General features: G+C 37.9%; 2 protein-coding genes across 3 annotated transcripts in view; one reads left to right on the top strand and one right to left on the bottom strand.

Annotated features, from left to right (window-relative positions):
* Window positions 1–1,595: 1,595 nt before the first annotated feature.
* Window positions 1,596–9,555, bottom strand: thoc7 (THO complex 7). The gene is made up of 8 exons (XM_006630655.3): window positions 9,333–9,555; window positions 9,037–9,154; window positions 7,626–7,753; window positions 6,099–6,185; window positions 4,331–4,388; window positions 3,207–3,273; window positions 3,036–3,105; window positions 1,596–1,933 (listed from the first exon to the last, which is right to left on the bottom strand). The coding sequence occupies exons 1-8, from the start codon at window positions 9,349–9,351 to the stop codon at window positions 1,860–1,862; spliced, it is 621 nt and encodes a 206-aa protein (XP_006630718.1). The 5' UTR covers window positions 9,352–9,555; the 3' UTR covers window positions 1,596–1,859.
* Window positions 9,556–9,724: 169 nt separating this feature from the next.
* Window positions 9,725–16,991, top strand: part of LOC102686944 (ataxin-7) — a 58,432-nt gene continuing 51,165 nt past the window's right edge. For both annotated transcript variants that reach the window (XM_015347235.2, XM_015347233.2), the window contains exons 1-2: window positions 9,725–9,880; window positions 16,247–16,349. The gene's annotated coding sequence lies outside the window, so the exon portion shown is untranslated. The remainder of the gene's footprint in view (window positions 9,881–16,246; window positions 16,350–16,991) is intronic.

Here is a 16,991-nt window from a genome sequence, read left to right on the forward strand (position 1 = left end):
GCTATCACTACAAGTGCAATTCCCACCCAGACCATTACACTTGGGCCTCTCTGTTGATTGGTCTGTTCTACACAACCATTAGCATTTCAATCTGCATGTCTGCACCACACTCATTGATTCATTGCTGAAGAGGACTTGGCTCCAGAGCCGGCTCCAGAGTTGTTGTTATGCCCTGTTGTAAGTGAGGTCATATTGGTTTCTTTCTTCAGCTGGTTAAAACACTTGGACCAATTCATTCTCTCAGGGTGATTTAATGCCTATATGACAATCAACATCACTTTTAATATATTGAAGCCAGTCATAAATAATGAGTTTATCAAAACGACTCCCAAAACATACAGTATAATCAATTTATGAAATCTTACCTTTTTACAAGAAGAGTTTCTTTTGAACACATTATAGGATTATCACACTCCATATTGTTTTTGCACACTGTGAACCTGGGATTTTATATGTATATTCATCATTTAAAAAATGTACGTACAAATTGAAAATATGCTAGTTCCTTCTTTACTGGCCGGACACATTGCATGTGTCATCTTTCAATGGCTGCATTTTAGACACAAATATTCTTTAATGTGGCAAAGCTAATAAATTCGCATTCTAACAAATCTAGAAATTTCTCAGATAAGCTGCAAGTGGACAAAGATTGGTACTTACACATTCCTCCTTCTTTGTATAAATCCTAAATCACCATTTGCTCCTCAGGTGGATGATCTGATCGGAACCATGGCTGATAAGTCTGTGATGCTGCTGGCTCAGAGACATGCAGAGCTGGAGCAGTGTGAATGCCTGGGAGACGAGATCCTTCAATCTTCCAAACAGTTTGAGAGGGTGTCCAAGAAGGGGGCTCAGCAACGCAAATGGAAGAACCTGCGTCTACTCTGTTCATGTTGTTGCTGAACCTGCCTGATAGTGCAGTTTAGCTTACAAAAGCCAAAACTCATGACAAACGTTAGCCTTACTTTATCCAAAAACTCCTGACACTCTGCGGTAGATCTTTGTTTTTGCCAGCACGTGGAATCAGTACTCAACTGAAAGTTTAAAGGGCGATATCCGCTTATTTTTTCTTTCATACTCTTGGCATGATTGAGTGATTGGTTTTCTAACTATAGGTCCAGCTGAAAAACCACCATTTCTCACACGTGAACAATACAAACATTGACCAACCAGCTCTGGCAATGTTAGTTCTTTTCAACCCCACCCTGGTTTGGTAAAGTCTGTAGTGAAATATTAAAGAGAGTGGCAGATGATTACACTAATTTAGAAATGTAATTGTATATATATAGTATGCAGAGGACAGAATATTCTTACAGCAGTTGTGCAGTTTGTAAAGACTGCTGCTGTTTCGTAAACAGCTTTTGCAGTAATATAGAACAAATTTTGCATTTTTTGCTAAACCAAGAAAACATTTCTCCATCAGAGTCAGATAAACTATTAATAAGAATAATTGGAGTCAGAAATTGGACTTGAGGATCCCATGTTCAGGGGATGATACAAAATTCACTATCTCCCCATCTCTTCTACACACTTCTCTTCATAACACCTACAGTTATAACCTTTAGGAGAAGTTTCAGGTCAAATAACACCACAGGTGAATGTACAAACACTATGATTTTATTAATAAAAGCATTTCACAATTGAATAAGCTTGACCAGTAACATGCATATTTCTTATAAAAGGTGCTGGTGTTAATGAGACCTTTCCCCAAGGTGGGGAAGAGACTTTGATGGCTAGAGACATTCTGTTTTGCAGCATTTAAATGATCCATTTTGTACAAGAACTTCATAATACATTATACTAATGAAACGAATCAGAATAAAATTCCAGTAAAACTAATTAGGTTCAAAAAATGTTCTTTAGACTTCATGTCCATTTTCAGTTTCAATTTGGCTCTCCTGGGATTCTTCAGCATCTGAGAACTTATCATCATCTAGTGGAAAAAAAAAACGATTTTAAGAAAATCGCTCTTCTGCTTTTCGGCTTTCCTAAGGTGTTAAAGATCCTAGTTGATAATACTGTATGACTACAGTGTAAAAGTGTAAGTACTACATCCACTGATTCTCATTATATTGTTGACTATTGCAGGGGTTCCTGGTGACCCACAAACTTGTTGGTTTTCATTTTAGCTGAGCTCTAAGTTTTTAATTTGTTTAAAGACAGAAGTGAACCTACTGAACTACTAATTTATACCTGGCTAACTCTTTTATCCAAAGTTGCCGATATCTGTACCCAATTAGGCAGCCGAGTATTTAACTGGAACACTTTTAGTGAAGTGCTTTTCTTAAGGACACAGCAGCAGTGTCTCACCTGGGATTTGAACCCACAACTTTCTGGTTAGAAGTTCAAAAACCTGACCATGGCTCCACACTGCTGCCTAAACTGAACCAAGTTGCATAGCTGGGACCTTTGCAAGTTCTTTTTTTTACCTGGGCCCCTTAAACCTGGTGGTTTTCCTTCCCTTTGCACTTAACTGAATCAATAACAGTGTCAATGAGTCTGATTATAATCTCAGTTTATAACTAATCAAGATCACAGTACAGTCAGTCCAGTCCAGCCTGGAGTGTCTCACACTGAACTGTCAGTGTCAGTGGAGTCTGATTATAATCTCAGTGAATCACTAATCAAGATCACAGTACAGTCAGTCCAGTCTGACAAGAGTAAAATGTCCCGCCTCAAGAACTCATCTAATCCTAATTCTTTACAGTCCCACAGCCAGTACAGGGTATACTTGGAACCAATCCTTACATGGAAGAATCCTCCTTATACCCTTACTCCCATATTTGGTTGACTTACACTTGAATTTCAACTTATAATTTCAAACTGCTTAAAAACAGAATATATCTTTACCTCTAAAATGTAACATTTAAGGTAACATGAAATAACTAAACAAAATTTAAAAGCTAAAAAATAATGAAATAGTTCAAAGTGATCACGTTATCTGAGAGAGCTCTGAACGTAAACCAGCTGGCGTTAGGTTTATGAGGAGCAGCTGGTAGTCTATCAGTGGAATGGTACGCAGTAGCGATACTTACTTTCTAGTGTCTGCTGAAGCTCATGGATTGTGCTGAGCAAAACATGAAACTGTTTTTTACGTAGTTCAAGCTGTGGAGAGGGAGAAGGAGCCACATCAGTATTTCAAACTGGGGATCATTAAAAAAAATACTATTCTTAAAAAGACACAAACACTTCAGTATCTGAATTACCTTGTCTTCAACGCTTTCTTTCATACGAGACAGAAGCTGCAGTTCTTTGTCAAGGGCTTCCAGCTGCCTACGGGTTTAACAAATACTGAAAATCAGCAATGAAGTTCAATTTATTGGTATTTTGTTTTCAAATAAGACATCAGAAAAAGAGGTCTTAAGTAATGCAAGCTGTAATGGAGCTAGCTTAGAATGCAGGGTAAACTTTAAGACATTACCGCTCTGAGCTAGGGCTATATCATTGGCCTAAAGCAACTGATTTGGTGGGCCTGAACTGTCCAGCGACCTCTTGGCTCGGTATACAAAAGTTGGGATTTACTGGATGCACTACACAGCCACAGTACTCCTCCCACTACCTTTGCTTGGAGGGCACTGTTGAGAGCCCCAAGTGTGACATGGTTTAGCAGTTTTACATGTTAATAGAGAAGCTGTAGTGAAACACCACAGCCCCTAACAATGTTAAACTGGTGAAAAGTAGAGAAAAAATAATTGGACGACTGAATTAATAATTGAATTCAAAAGACGATATTCATATCTTACAGATCACAATGAGGTGATAATATGTACCAGTGGTGCACATTGCACTGATTGGTTTTGTAAATGCATGCAAACTGAACAGCTGGATTTTTGTAAATGAAAACAAAGGCCCTGCATAAACCAAGTTGGAAATTTCTTTTTTCTTCATTGTGAATACAATGCCTCTAACACTAAATTCCCAGACATTATTGGCCACTTAACTCCAAATCTATTTTAGTCACAGAATAAATATCAGGTTCACTAGCATTTCGCACTGAAAAGTGAAAAAAGGACAGAATTTTCTAGCTTGCAAGTAAGCATTTCTGATTCTTATTGCCATTTCCAAGTTTCATGTCTATATTTTTACTAGTAATGCTTCCTACTGTATAAAAAGGAGCAATAAATGGATGATTGTCTCTATCAACTAAATACAAGTAAAATCACCATTGAGATTACTTTTTCCCCAACCACATTAGCTTGCAGAAACCCTCTTTGTGCTATATTTTCTGCTCTGGGAGAAACTTGGGCAAAGTGCATAGTGTCTATATAAGAAGCTCTTGTTGTGCTAGTAAAATGGCAACTCTTAACACTGCAGAACACGTCTCACTTACTTCAGAGTTTCATGTCTGTCTGGATGCTGCTGAATGACTTCTGCTAAAGCATCATACTCTATAAAAAAAGAGAAAAAAACACTTACAAGAAAGAAATGCTTGGATACTTAGGCCTTCAAGACTACCATTGTTGAAAGGATTTTTATATTCTTTTCACACTGCTTATGTTCAAAGACCATATAAACAAACAACTCCATATAGATCACAAATGGGGTTCTGTGTCTGAGGCCTGACCCATGTACTTGACAAATCTTTTAAAGACTTTTGAGCCTCTGCAACAATTGAACTGAAACTGGTCAGAGCTAAAAGGTTGCCATGATACTTTTTACACACCCACCTGGTCCTAAACCATTTTTCAAACCACCTAGCAAACTGCTCTTATGCAAAAACCTTTTAGCCAATTAACTTCAAAATGTATATGTAGTACCAACAGGATCACTATATGTAAAAATTAGGTTCCTCCATAAACCAAGATGTGTTGCCTATAACACTCATGTTGACAAACATGTTTTAGTAAGCAAAGAACACATATATCTGATTCACTGACATTTGTCCACAAACCAGAATGGCTGCCAGACCAGAAATTGTTCTCACAAGTCAAATTGCCACCGTTTTGGGAATCACTGCACCAGTTGAACAGAAACTTGACAGATTCAATGAGCAACACTTATCTGCTTCTAATTTGCACCTCCTAAGTTACTGTGATAATTTTCCTGCCCACAAAGGAATATCACCTGTCCTAGTGACAGATGCCCAGTGAACCCTGTAACACAAACCGCTCCAGTTCAAAGACAACTTGGCCAATTAGGTGTGAACATAACAGATACAATTATAGTGCCAGAATCTTACAGGATACTGTGGGTTATTAATGTACAGAAATTATCTTGGAATTACTTAAAATAAGAAATCACCTGCTTTCTTGATCATAATGAAATTGTTACAAGTGTTCAGAAAGAGTGATTTAACAGTGACAAACAAAATCTACTGGACTAGGGCTCTTCAGCATCTGCAGCTAGAGACCAGTGTTGCAGTCTCATGTCTGTCAGTTTGTATTCAAATTAAATTACTGCTGTCTTGTGAACCATTGCACCAGTTGTGTTTCATCAGCACCCAAGACTGCTTCAGTCTGGCACCACAGGCTGCAGTGATACTTTTTATGCCGTGTCATTATGCGCTTGCCGAAACTTAAATATCAGATAGCTAACTTATTTTGTTTCAAAAACTTTCTGGCCAGTGATCTCCAAACTAGGAAAGTATCATTCTGCTTTTACCTTTAGTTTACTTGCAGTTCAGATTGTTAAATAAGTGGGTAGGGACTTGTAGGGGAACCTTCAACATTTCTTGCAGTTTCCTGGTTCTACTTTTAATTGAAATATTTACTGTATATTTTAAGATCTCAGGACTCAAAAATATTAAATGCTGGGTGACTTGGAAAAAAGAAACATGAAAGGTTATTATGCTGATACACATAAAACTTATTTTTGTTAAATCCAGGACTTAATATTTCATCACTGAGTACTGGAGAACCAATATTTTTCTTGTAATGCTATTCTGATTTATGACCAGCAAACAAAAACCTACACTACAGCTGTCCTGTAGGACCTAACCTAAATATTGTCTAGAAACATAGCCCGCAGCAATGCAATCTGTGAACTGAATTTTTAAATACTTTGAATGTTCAAAAAGGTTTGCAGCATGTGATAAAATGTTTAAAAAGAAGTACAATGTAACAGATGGCCCCATACTTAAAAATACGATAATTCCTTACCTTGACGGTTCTTTCGTATTCTCTTTGCTTGCAGTATCTCTTTTTTGCATTCGGAAATTTTCTCATGTGCCGACGTTATGTTTTGCTCTTTAATAAAAAAAAATAATACAAACCAGAATTTAAATACTTATCCATGATAAGGCAAATGTCATGCTGGTGAGCAAGAAGAGTTACAGAAGGTATGGCAGAATTACAGTAAAACTGGTTACAACTGGGCATATGCTGCGTCTTGAACTGTTGTTTTTTTTATATGTAACAAGGTGCATTATGTACATCAAAGGAAGGATGAACAAAGAAAATACAAGTTATGCACTTGTATACTATTTAAGGAGAATTGCAGTCCTAATTTCTCAGATGAGTTATTTAATCTCGGTATAAAACAAATTAATTAATGCGATAGAAGAAATGTACAAATTTCAAGCACAGAATCATGACCTTTGTGAACGTACTGCGAGTCGTCGTGTTGTCGAAAATCTCTGGTCTCAGCATGGGAGAGAGCAAGAGCTCCCTCCCTTCCTGCTCACTAGCCACCGTAATGACTAATCTACTGCGATGTATGAGTGAATAAGTACAGATTGTGCTGCAGACATTTCATCGCAAAATTGTTCCTATGGGATCTCAAAGTCAAGAGTCAATATTCCTATTGGATTAAAAAAACAAGCAAGCTTGTTTACAACATAAAAGGGCCGTACTATGTCACCAGACATTTTGCTAGCTTGTTCTAAATTGCAGAATATGGCACTATGCATACCTGGAAATCTCGTATATTTTGTGACGTAAATTGGAGGTTTTACAAGTTACTGTTTACGTTTTACTTATCTTATGGTTTGAAATGTACTCTTTAATGCTGATTCTTTCTAAACCCAAAACATAAAAATAGCACTGCAGTTCCCCTTTAACTTACACATCTCTATCAAGTGTAGTCTTTGAGAGTTCCTATCCATATTAAAGTGAAGGTATAAATCACCATTTCTAAAGGTTAAGCAAGTAATTTGTGCAATTAACCATATCTGGTCCTTGAGGGCCGGTGTATATCCAGATATTTGTTGCAGCTTCCAGGTGATCTCTAAATTGCTTAATTTAACAAAATGCCTGCCACAGTCTCTCAGTTCAATTGTTTCTCAAGTCTTCATCCAGATGTTTATGGTTATCTACAAAACTTGATGAATTAACGTTTTCAAGAACAAGACTGAGAGACCACAGATACAGATGACGCATAACTATGCGTGGTCTCTTTTATAAAGAAAAGGAGGCCAATTTTCATTACGTTTGCGCCTGCATATATAAAAAGTGATTTAATTCTGTATTTCATTCTGCCTTTTATGAGACAACTTTACTTATATGTACATGTAGCATAAGACATTGGATAAAAGATTAGCTACTTAAATACAAAAATGAACTGAGAAAGCTAACTGCTGCACACAACGAAAAAAAACAACTGTGGCCTAAAAATTTAAGCATAAGCATGCTAGCTGAAACAAACAGCCACAAGGTGTAAAGGACTAGAATAGGACAGATTCAGATTACCTATATCCGTGTATATTTTTTCATAGTTTTCCATCTCCCGGAGGTTCATATCATAAACCAGCAGGGTCTTCCCCATGGAGAATTCACACTGTGCCAGTGTACCTAGCATCCTCTGAAACTGGGTGTACCTAAAAAGAAAGACATTTCACTGTTTCCTGTGTGCACCTTGAAAACAATAGGATATGTTGCCAGCCTGCTTCCTGCTTCAACTGAAGTGCCAGTATGTGATCTAGACAATGAAGTGACCTTTTGTGAAACCACTGACTCATTCTACCAACAGTTCACAAGGTGCTTGTTTCTCCAGAATAAATTGCACTGTCGTGCCACACATTTCAGACATTTCACCTTTAATGTGAACAAAACCTTCCTAACCGCATGCAACAGGCACATATAGTAAGCAAATACATTGTGCTATTTTAGGGGAAAATGCTTTAAAACAAGGGGTTTAATCAATATAAAGAAAATGCCATGATTAAACCTCTCCATTTGGAGTTTTCAGTTTTTGATGAATCTGAAGAAAGTATCTAGGGGTTCTGTATTGTCTTATGCACTACAAGTGCAGCTCTTTTATGTAAATTTAATCACTGAGTAGACTGTATTGCTTTCATTTGAGGCATTTTTCAAAAAAGAAGAAAAGGAAATGCAACTATGTGCACAAATTACACGGTTGAAACAACTGTCCCATTTTCACCACATAGGCATGGCATCAGCTGTTAGCGTCCTGATGTCACTTGCAGCTGCAATGTCAGGTGGTTTCCAGTCCCTGTCTTGCACGAGTGTCTGGTCTCTTTAAAGTACCAGCTCCTGGAGAGCTGCTGTAAAACGGGTCCAATCCAGTCAAATAATGATACGACTGAAGTTAAGAGCACAGCTGGACTGAAAACTCATAGAATTGACCCTCTAGGACCAGGACTGGGAACTCCTAGCACAAGTAAAATGAACAAATAAACAACTACTTCACAGCTGTGTTGTGCTGAGGAGAATCCACATAGATATGTGCTGAAATGCAACCTCACAGTGCAACCCAGGAAGAAAGATACAGTATAAGACAGCAAACACCAGGAAATACCATCAAAACATTATGTAAAAACGTATTTCCACAACCTGTATACAGATAAAGAACCAAGACATATAGTAGACTTATTAATCTGACAAGATACCGCTACGAAGGTAGAATGGGGATGTACCTTGTGCTGGACACAGCAACAGATATACACGCTAAAGATATATGAATTCGGTACGATCAAGACATTAGGAATTTTACTAGCTAAAACAACACAGCTCTACGGTCAGTTTTAAACCCATGACAGAGCTCTCGGGGTTGGCTTCTGAGCAGTTCCCCACGTGTTTGTTTCTGAAGAAGATAAACTACTGGTATATGGATCTGTATTAGAGTCAACGAGTTAGCTACCCTTCCTCCGGGGCTCCAGAATTGCACCACTTGGTAAAGCTTTTCAATAGTACATTGATGCGACGATCGTCACCAGCTCCATCTCCGTCAATCAGAAGTCGTTTCCGGATAACCTCGTCTGGAACGGAGAAAACAAAACAGATTAACTATCCAAAGCCACAGAGGCAGGCGACGCGAAAAGCGAATTCCTAAGTCAATTGCCTGTAATGCCATTGCTACAAAAAAGTTAAAAAAAAACACGTGTGTTCAATAGTGAACATTGAATTATAAAACATTCAGTACTCATAGTAACTTACCATCAGTAACAGCACCCATCACTTCGACAATTTACTTGTTTTCAAATGAAACTTTATTGACTGCAAAAGCTATACCAACCCAATTCACAAAAGAGATAAATAAGCAGTATGCACCCGTCTCCGCCTGTGAGACCGATTGCGTCGCTTTGTCAAGGGGTTGGAAAGACCAAAACGCTTTGCGGTTAAAATCGTTTGTCGTTTCCGTAAATACTTCTTGTTTGTCTGCCATGTTGGCTCAAGTTTCCTGTATTTTCGTATGCCAACGCCGAGGCTTGCTCAGAGCCACAATGGCATCAGTTGCGTAGGCCTCTTGGAGGTGCTGAAGCCTCGCTAAGCGCCGACGTGCAAAGCGTGCGGAAAGAGTGACGTATGTCTCCCAGAATGCAGCCTGGTAAACAGACATGGAAGCCCCGGGTAAAGACCTCCACAGTCAGTGAGCACTGTGTTCGCTCTTTATTCGCCATTCTCACCGCTCAAATTTAGCTACATTTAACAGACTGACATCCCGAAGGAGCTTTTGTATCTTTTTAAAAAAGTCCCGGAAGCAGGTAAACACGGATAAGGTTTATTTCTCTGTCTGCAGTCTGCTAGTGTTCTTGTTTTTCTTAAATGACAATGAGAAACAATTTAGGTAGCAATTTACACAAACCACCAGTAGCCCGGTGCTAAGATTGTTTAATGTGGCTATTCGAGTATTTGTAGGAGCTTTGTTCATAATAATGGAAGAAATTGAAAGTAACAAGTTCTTAATCCTTTTCAATACACAGTAAGATCGTCCAGTAAATTAGAATTGTTGTTTTATGCGGAATACTCCTCGTTAAATTAAGTTAAACGCTGAAAACTTGAAACTGTGCAATATGTTTTATGTTTTAAGATTAAACATAGTTTTTCTTGCAGGTCTGATTTTTGCTGTAATGTCCTGAATGAAGCTATAGATGTGCATCGTTTGTTTTCTTCGTGCTTTGCGACTTTTCGTAGAAAGTAGTAATGATTGTTTTACTCTTAGAAGTATTCGGTGAGTTTTGGAAACTGCTGAAGGAAACAGTGGAAAAGCTGGCACTTATTTACCCAGTATTTGTAAAATGCTACATTATATGTGGTAGGTAAAATAGTTACTACAAGCTCTGCAACAAATTATTTATCTTCCGTTATATTCCGCGTAGATCTTTGTTCTCGTAGTTAGTGAGAATTTAGATGAGTTTGGCAATGCTGAAACTCTTAGTTTTTTCAATAATCTATGAAAACTTTAAGAAGGAGATTATTTTCTCTTGATGATTAACGTTTTAATGTAAAACGCAGATATTTCTTGGCGGGGGTTTATGTAATCTCTTCAGTGGGACAGCCTGTCATAGAAAGTGGGCATAGAAATACAAGTATTCCCTTTATCAATTCAAAAATGCTAATACATGAGCCTGTTGTTGAAGGTTCAAGCAGACATACTTAATCTAAATAGCAAAAGAAAGTAGAAACATTAGCTTAAGGTTTTATTTTAAAATATTAGCAAGAACGTATGGGTTTTATAGTAAGGAAACTGACTCTCAAGACCATGCTACCTAGCTTGCTGCTTTCCTGCATTGGGCTATTCCATGTTGAATAAATCAAATTCACTGAAGTTTGTGTTCACATGTTTTTAGTGTAGTGGAAGTGTGAAGTCAGGTTTGTAACAAGGTCAAATAAGGTTAAATTGTCGCATCTTAGTTTGTTAGATTGTGAGCTCATCTTTCAGTTTTCAGCCAAACAGTGACTTAAAATTTAGGAACTGACAACTGGATATATTTTTTACATTTGGACATCATAGCTACATGAAATGGTGAAGTTATAATTATTTTTCAGTTCTACAGAAGATGTATCTAGCCAGACAAGTGATTTTAGAAGCTTATGTATAGATATATGTATTCTAAATTTTTAAGGCAAAAATGTTTAGATATTCAAAATCTCTCCAAGGCTATACTGTATGTATTGTAAGTATGGCTGTGCTCTTTCACAAGAAAAGTGTTCCAGTAGATGTTCATCAATATGCTTAAATTCATCCATTCTCTAACCTCTTCTTCCAATTCAGGGTCGCAGGGGATTCGATCCTGGCAAGCAGCAGGAAAAAGGCAAGATACACCCTGGACAGGACACCAGTCCAGTGCAGAGCATACACAAACACACTCCCAATAGTGCAAATTTTCTCAGAAGCCAGTTAACTTACCAGTATATTTGTTAACTGTGGGAGGAAACCAGAGCACTCAGAGGTAACCTATGTGAATATGGGGTGAACATACAAATTCCACACAGATAGCACCCCAGGTCAGGAATTGAAACCAGGTTCCCTGTACTGTGAGTTTGGTATAGTTTATGTTTGCTTGTTCACGCTGGATTTCTCAGATAAAAGGTATTTCTACAAACCTACCACTGCGTCATGTCGTCCACATGAGCTAAAAGATTTGGTCTAAATATTCAACCTCTGTCTTCTACTACACAAATATTAGTGAAATTAAAATCATGACTTGGGAAGGTCTGATTGACTTGACACAGAATGACGCAGCTCCAGTTGTTAATTAAATGCTTGCATTTGTCTTGCACTTTCTTTTTTATTCCCAAGGATTTCAAAGGATCTCAGATATAGGAGAAGCCCCACTTCTTGCACTGAAGTGCATCATCCACCAGTGTGTCATGTGGAAGCATTTTTGTGCTGGCAGCCTCACAACAGAGAATTTTAGGTAAAGAGGTGAAAAATTACTTCACCTTTTTAATTGAAGGGGAAATGTAGGTAGACCACATTGTGAATGCACAAAGCAGATTTTAACTAGGGCACCAAGTTTAAAAATCCTATTAACAAAGTTTGGGATATTTAACTTAAGTACTCAAGACCTCAGTGTGATGTCTTATCCAACGGAATACACCTCCTGCAGCATAATGTTACCGCACTGGGGTATTGGTTTAACATTTGCCTACTGGTGTAATAGCATCACTTATTGTTCACACAGCCTGGCTCTATCCAGCACTGCCTGGGCCCAGCCTTGCTTAGCTTTTGAGGTTGACGAAAGCAGGCTACAATGTGATAAAGATTCTGAGTGATTCTGTGACATTGTCAGGTTTATTTTTTACACTTTTTGGTGTTTCTGCTGAAATGTGATCCCTGAAATAATTGTGATTGCATTTATATCAAATAAATCATAAATTGACCATTTACAACTACATTTTATTAGGGAAATCCAGTTTGAAAAAGCAAACAAACTACACCAAACTGCAGATCAGAACATTATGGTAATGAATGATAATTGTTAGTTCCAAAATCTCTTCATAATGCTACTGAGAATCTCAAAAATCAGGCTTTTCAGTCTTTGGCTAGTTTTAGAAACAAGGCTGGGTTAAGGTTCAGCAGACTAGGCACATGCCTAGGGCCACAATATTTAGGCCCAAATTAACTTTAATTTCACCTTGTTACATACCTGACCTCACTCTTCCACTACACTAAACACATGTGAGCACAAACTTCAGTGAATTTGATTTATTTGACATGGAATGGCCCAATACAAGAAAGCATATGTGCTAATTATTCAGTTTTCATTTATTGATAAAATGGTGGTATAATGGTAAGCATTGGTTCCTTGCAGTGCTGGAGCCCAGGGTTTGATTCCAGACCTGGGGTGCTGTCTGCATGGAGTTTGTATGTTCTCATGGTGTCCTTGTGAGTTTCCTCTCACAGCCTAAAGTAATACTGCTGGGCTAATTGGCTTCTGGGAAACTTGGCCCTGGTAAGAATGCCTGCGTGTCTGTGTGTTTGTCTGTCTGCTTTATGATGGACTGGTGTCCTGTCCAGGGTGTACCCTGCCTTAAGCCCGTTGCTTACTGGAATATGCTTCAGCTTCCCCATGACCCTGAATCTGAAGAAGTGGGTAGAAAGTGGATGGATTATTCAGAAATCACCCTAGATTTGATTTTCTATGTCATGAGATCTGTTTAGTAATTTAATTATCCATACATTCTGTTACTTTAGCTATTGCTCCTAGGTACAAAGAAACTGTAAAGATGTATTGGCTACATTTGCTCGCTTTGGCCTACCACTTAAAAATGTCTGAGCACTGAGGCACAAAAACAAAGAAGTCTGTAACTCACTGATTAAATTAATTACAAAGCATTTTCTATTGAAAGACTTTATATCATCTGTGACTGCCTAATAATTGAACTGCAGTCAGACTTACAAAGAATTAGAGTACAAAATTGGATTTCTGCAGTTTATTTCTTTGAATATTTGCGATGTTTATGTAGATATAGAAATTGTAAAACAAAACTTCTGTGTTCTGAAAAGCAAAGGCATCAGCAGTGAACATGTACCAGCTAGGCCTGAGGGACACATGTGGACACTTGCCTTTGTATGCACACAGTCTCTAGCTGTTAGCACTCTCTAGCTGTTCTGGAGCTGTTCTTTTTATTTGATGAAACTTGTGAATAATTGCCTCCAATCAATGGTGAAAGGAGGAAAACTAAATGTATGTACATTGTTAGCAATTTAGAACAGTTTTACAGTGTCCTCATATTTTGATGGAAGTTATTGATAAGTTTACCAGCAGAAAAGGAAGAAGAAAGGTATTTTAAAAATGAGTGATGGTAATGCTTGTAATCTAACCATTGAGCTGTCTTATTAAATATATGTATAATTTATTTCCTCATTAATACCGCTGCAAATTCATTTTCACTAACAGTAACATTGCTTTTGTACTGGTCTGACTTGTTAATTTTCGAGCATGAAGACGTTATTAGATAACTGTGCTACATTTATTTATGTTCCATAAACAGTGTGTAATGACTTAAAACTGAGAATTAAACAGTTTGAGAATGTGATGAGCTATAGAGTTGAATATAATGGTGTTCATGCGTTCTTGGAATTTCAAAATGTGTTTGTATTTCAGTGGAAGTCTGTGGAACAATGCACTTTTTGGTACCTAAGGCCTGTCTAGGGCTCACCTACAGGTTAATCTGGCCCCGACAAGGAAAAGGTGCATGTGTCCAGTGTAGAGACACTCTGGTCATTGTGTCTGGAGACAGCAGAGTAGGTCAATTGGAGATCTGCATTTTGGCTACACGCGTGGCAGGGGAATATGTGAGGAAAAGGGTGGGTCCTGATCATGTGCTCACCACTACAGTGACAGCTGTGAGTAAACTGGGATTTCAGGACAGATGACAGTTTTGGGAGCCTCTTGTGAGACATCCTTTATGTTTTGTCCATTGGTATTGGTGCAGAATAAACTTGAATTCCTTGCTGGCGGTGGTAGCCTGTGTCAAGATGCCGTTTTTGGTTCCTTACATTTAGGCTAATATAGAACAGTCTCAAAAGGATTTGTTGATGATCATTTCTTTCTGATCATTCTGATTTTTCATTCACTTTTATTACCTGTTTAGTGGGATGATAACCTGCTTCACGAGGTGTTTGGTCTGGGCTTTGCTCTTTGAAGACCATTTCCATCAGGCCCATGTCTGGTGCTTATGCTCATCTCGCCTAATTCATCAGTCACTGCTACAAGGCTTGATTAATCAGATAGGTTACCTGTGCTTGCCTTGTTTTCATGTGGGAGTGTTGTTGTGCAAAACGAAAAGATCAGTCTTCTTTGCAGCTGTTGTGAATCATTCCTGTCTTGTCCTGTTTTCCAGCTCTGCCAGTGAGTTGGTTTTGGTGTTGCTCTTTGCTTTGGAAATCTCGCCACGACCTTGCCCTAATTGAGTGGCACTATTAGGAGTTGAAACATCGCTCTCTGGGCCTTCGGAGCACACAAACGTCTCCACCATGAAAAGACTGTAATCTTTAGAGAGGACGTCCCCTTAATTTAGTGGGCAGAAATAGCATTTTTCATTTTCTCAACTGACATTGGTCCAATCTTGGCCCAGGCTGATATTTCTTTTGTAGCTAAATTGGCCAATGTATTGTTTGATCTATATAGTAAGTGCTGTTTGTAAAAAAATTCTTACGTATTATACAGTTTCATTGACCATCATACATAGCTTATTTTTACAAGTCATTTGCTGTGTAAGATAATAGATGTATAAAATCTTAAGTGGATATGAGTAATGGCTTAAATATTTACAAAGTATACAGTCTGATATTGAATAGATTTCCACACTATTTTTAGTAGTTTAAGCATACGTCACAAAGTAACATAAGAGATCTAACTGAAACAGTGAAAAATATTTTTCCCAAAACCAGTCATACTCTTTCATCATTTGTACAGTACAATTTACCAGTCCTTCATGATTGTAGTGCAAGCACATTGCAGTAGATTAAACACTAATGTAATGTAATCTTAATTCATGTTTTAGTGATACTGCATGAATTTGTGAAATAGGATTGTAATAGCTGTGTACTCACATTGTAGTACCTTTTTATTTAGTACTGTATCTCATAGTTCTTGTCTGTTATGGGAAAAAATCTAAACAAAAAATGTTGGTTTCACAAAACTTTCTTAGTTTTACATAAATTATCAACAGTTGGAATTTTTATTTAAACTATTCAGGAGGAAATATTTGATCTCTGGCTGATTTGTGATGCATCAAAACCTCCAATTCACCCTTTTCAATAATTAAACACATGAAGTGCAGAATGATGTTTAGGTAATAGTTTGGTGTTTTCAGTAATTTCACAAGGAAATAGGATTATTGAACTGCAAACTGAAATACTCTCAGGTGGTTAACCAGGGATACTACTTAGTGGATTGGATTACTTGGCACTGGCGGGTTGTTCCATAAGCAGCTCATGTACTAACATGAAAGCTCTCAGTGAGAATGTTAGAATTACTGCTGTCAGATCCAATTATGGCAAATAATATGTCTTTCAAGCAGATAAATAGGTAATTCCCTAAACAGTGATCATTTGGAGTCTGAGTAATTTATGAATTCCAAAAGCTTAAGGTTCAAATTGCTGTGATTTCTTTCAGATTTTCCTAAAAACTGTTGTGTTGGAGTCAGAACACCCATAAAACCAAACTGATGAAGCTCAACTGATCTGGCTAATAGGATTTCTTTTTCACGTTTGACAAGGTAAGGGTCCAGTAAATACCATGCTTTATTCTCTATGGTTTGAAGATCACAGATTCTGTGTACGTTTAACTCAGCAGTGATGAGCTTTGATTTATCCCTATCTGATCCATGATAAACACAATCATAAAGACCAGTAGCTACAGACTACAGTACGTCAAGCTTGTACGTCTTTCCTATGCTCCAACCGCTACTTCTGAATCGGCCTGCACAAAATAATCAATGAATATCAAAGTGTCGAATAGCAGTACTTGTGCACGTCTGTTATCTAGAACACTGTGACTCCAGAAATGAGCTACCACTGGTACTGAAAAATAAACCTTGTTGCCTGATGGCAAATAGTTGATTAGTTGCTTCTGTAGTGTGAAGGTAATTTTTGGGAAAAAATACTGTTGTTATTGATTTACTTTGTCGGTATTAATCAAACATCCTGGCACAAACCTATTGTAATGGCTGCTGCTCATGGAAATAAGCAGTGGTCCGAGGTTCCCAATTAGAATCCATGTGCAAGACGGAATAAGCAGTGGAACAGGCAAAACACAGTTCAGAGTCATGGTCCGAGCATGTAGCAGCGTTCATTGCCAGGCAGCAGATAGATGATAAACAGAGTCCAGAACTGTAATCAGGAAACAAGCGAGGGTTGAA

Source organism: Lepisosteus oculatus, chromosome 4 (assembly GCF_040954835.1).
Source record: "Lepisosteus oculatus isolate fLepOcu1 chromosome 4, fLepOcu1.hap2, whole genome shotgun sequence".
NCBI classification, from domain to species: Eukaryota; Metazoa; Chordata; class Actinopteri; order Semionotiformes; family Lepisosteidae; genus Lepisosteus; species Lepisosteus oculatus.

Bases quoted from the DNA above. Each gene is read 5' to 3' on its own strand.
- thoc7 (XM_006630655.3), bottom strand. The intron at 7,754-9,036 runs GTAGCTAACTCG...CTTTCTTTTTAG, and splicing joins TCTGGAGCCCCGGAGGAAGG to GTACACCCAGTTTCAGAGGA. The intron at 4,389-6,098 runs GTAAGGAATTAT...CTTTTTTTATAG, and splicing joins AATACGAAAGAACCGTCAAG to AGTATGATGCTTTAGCAGAA.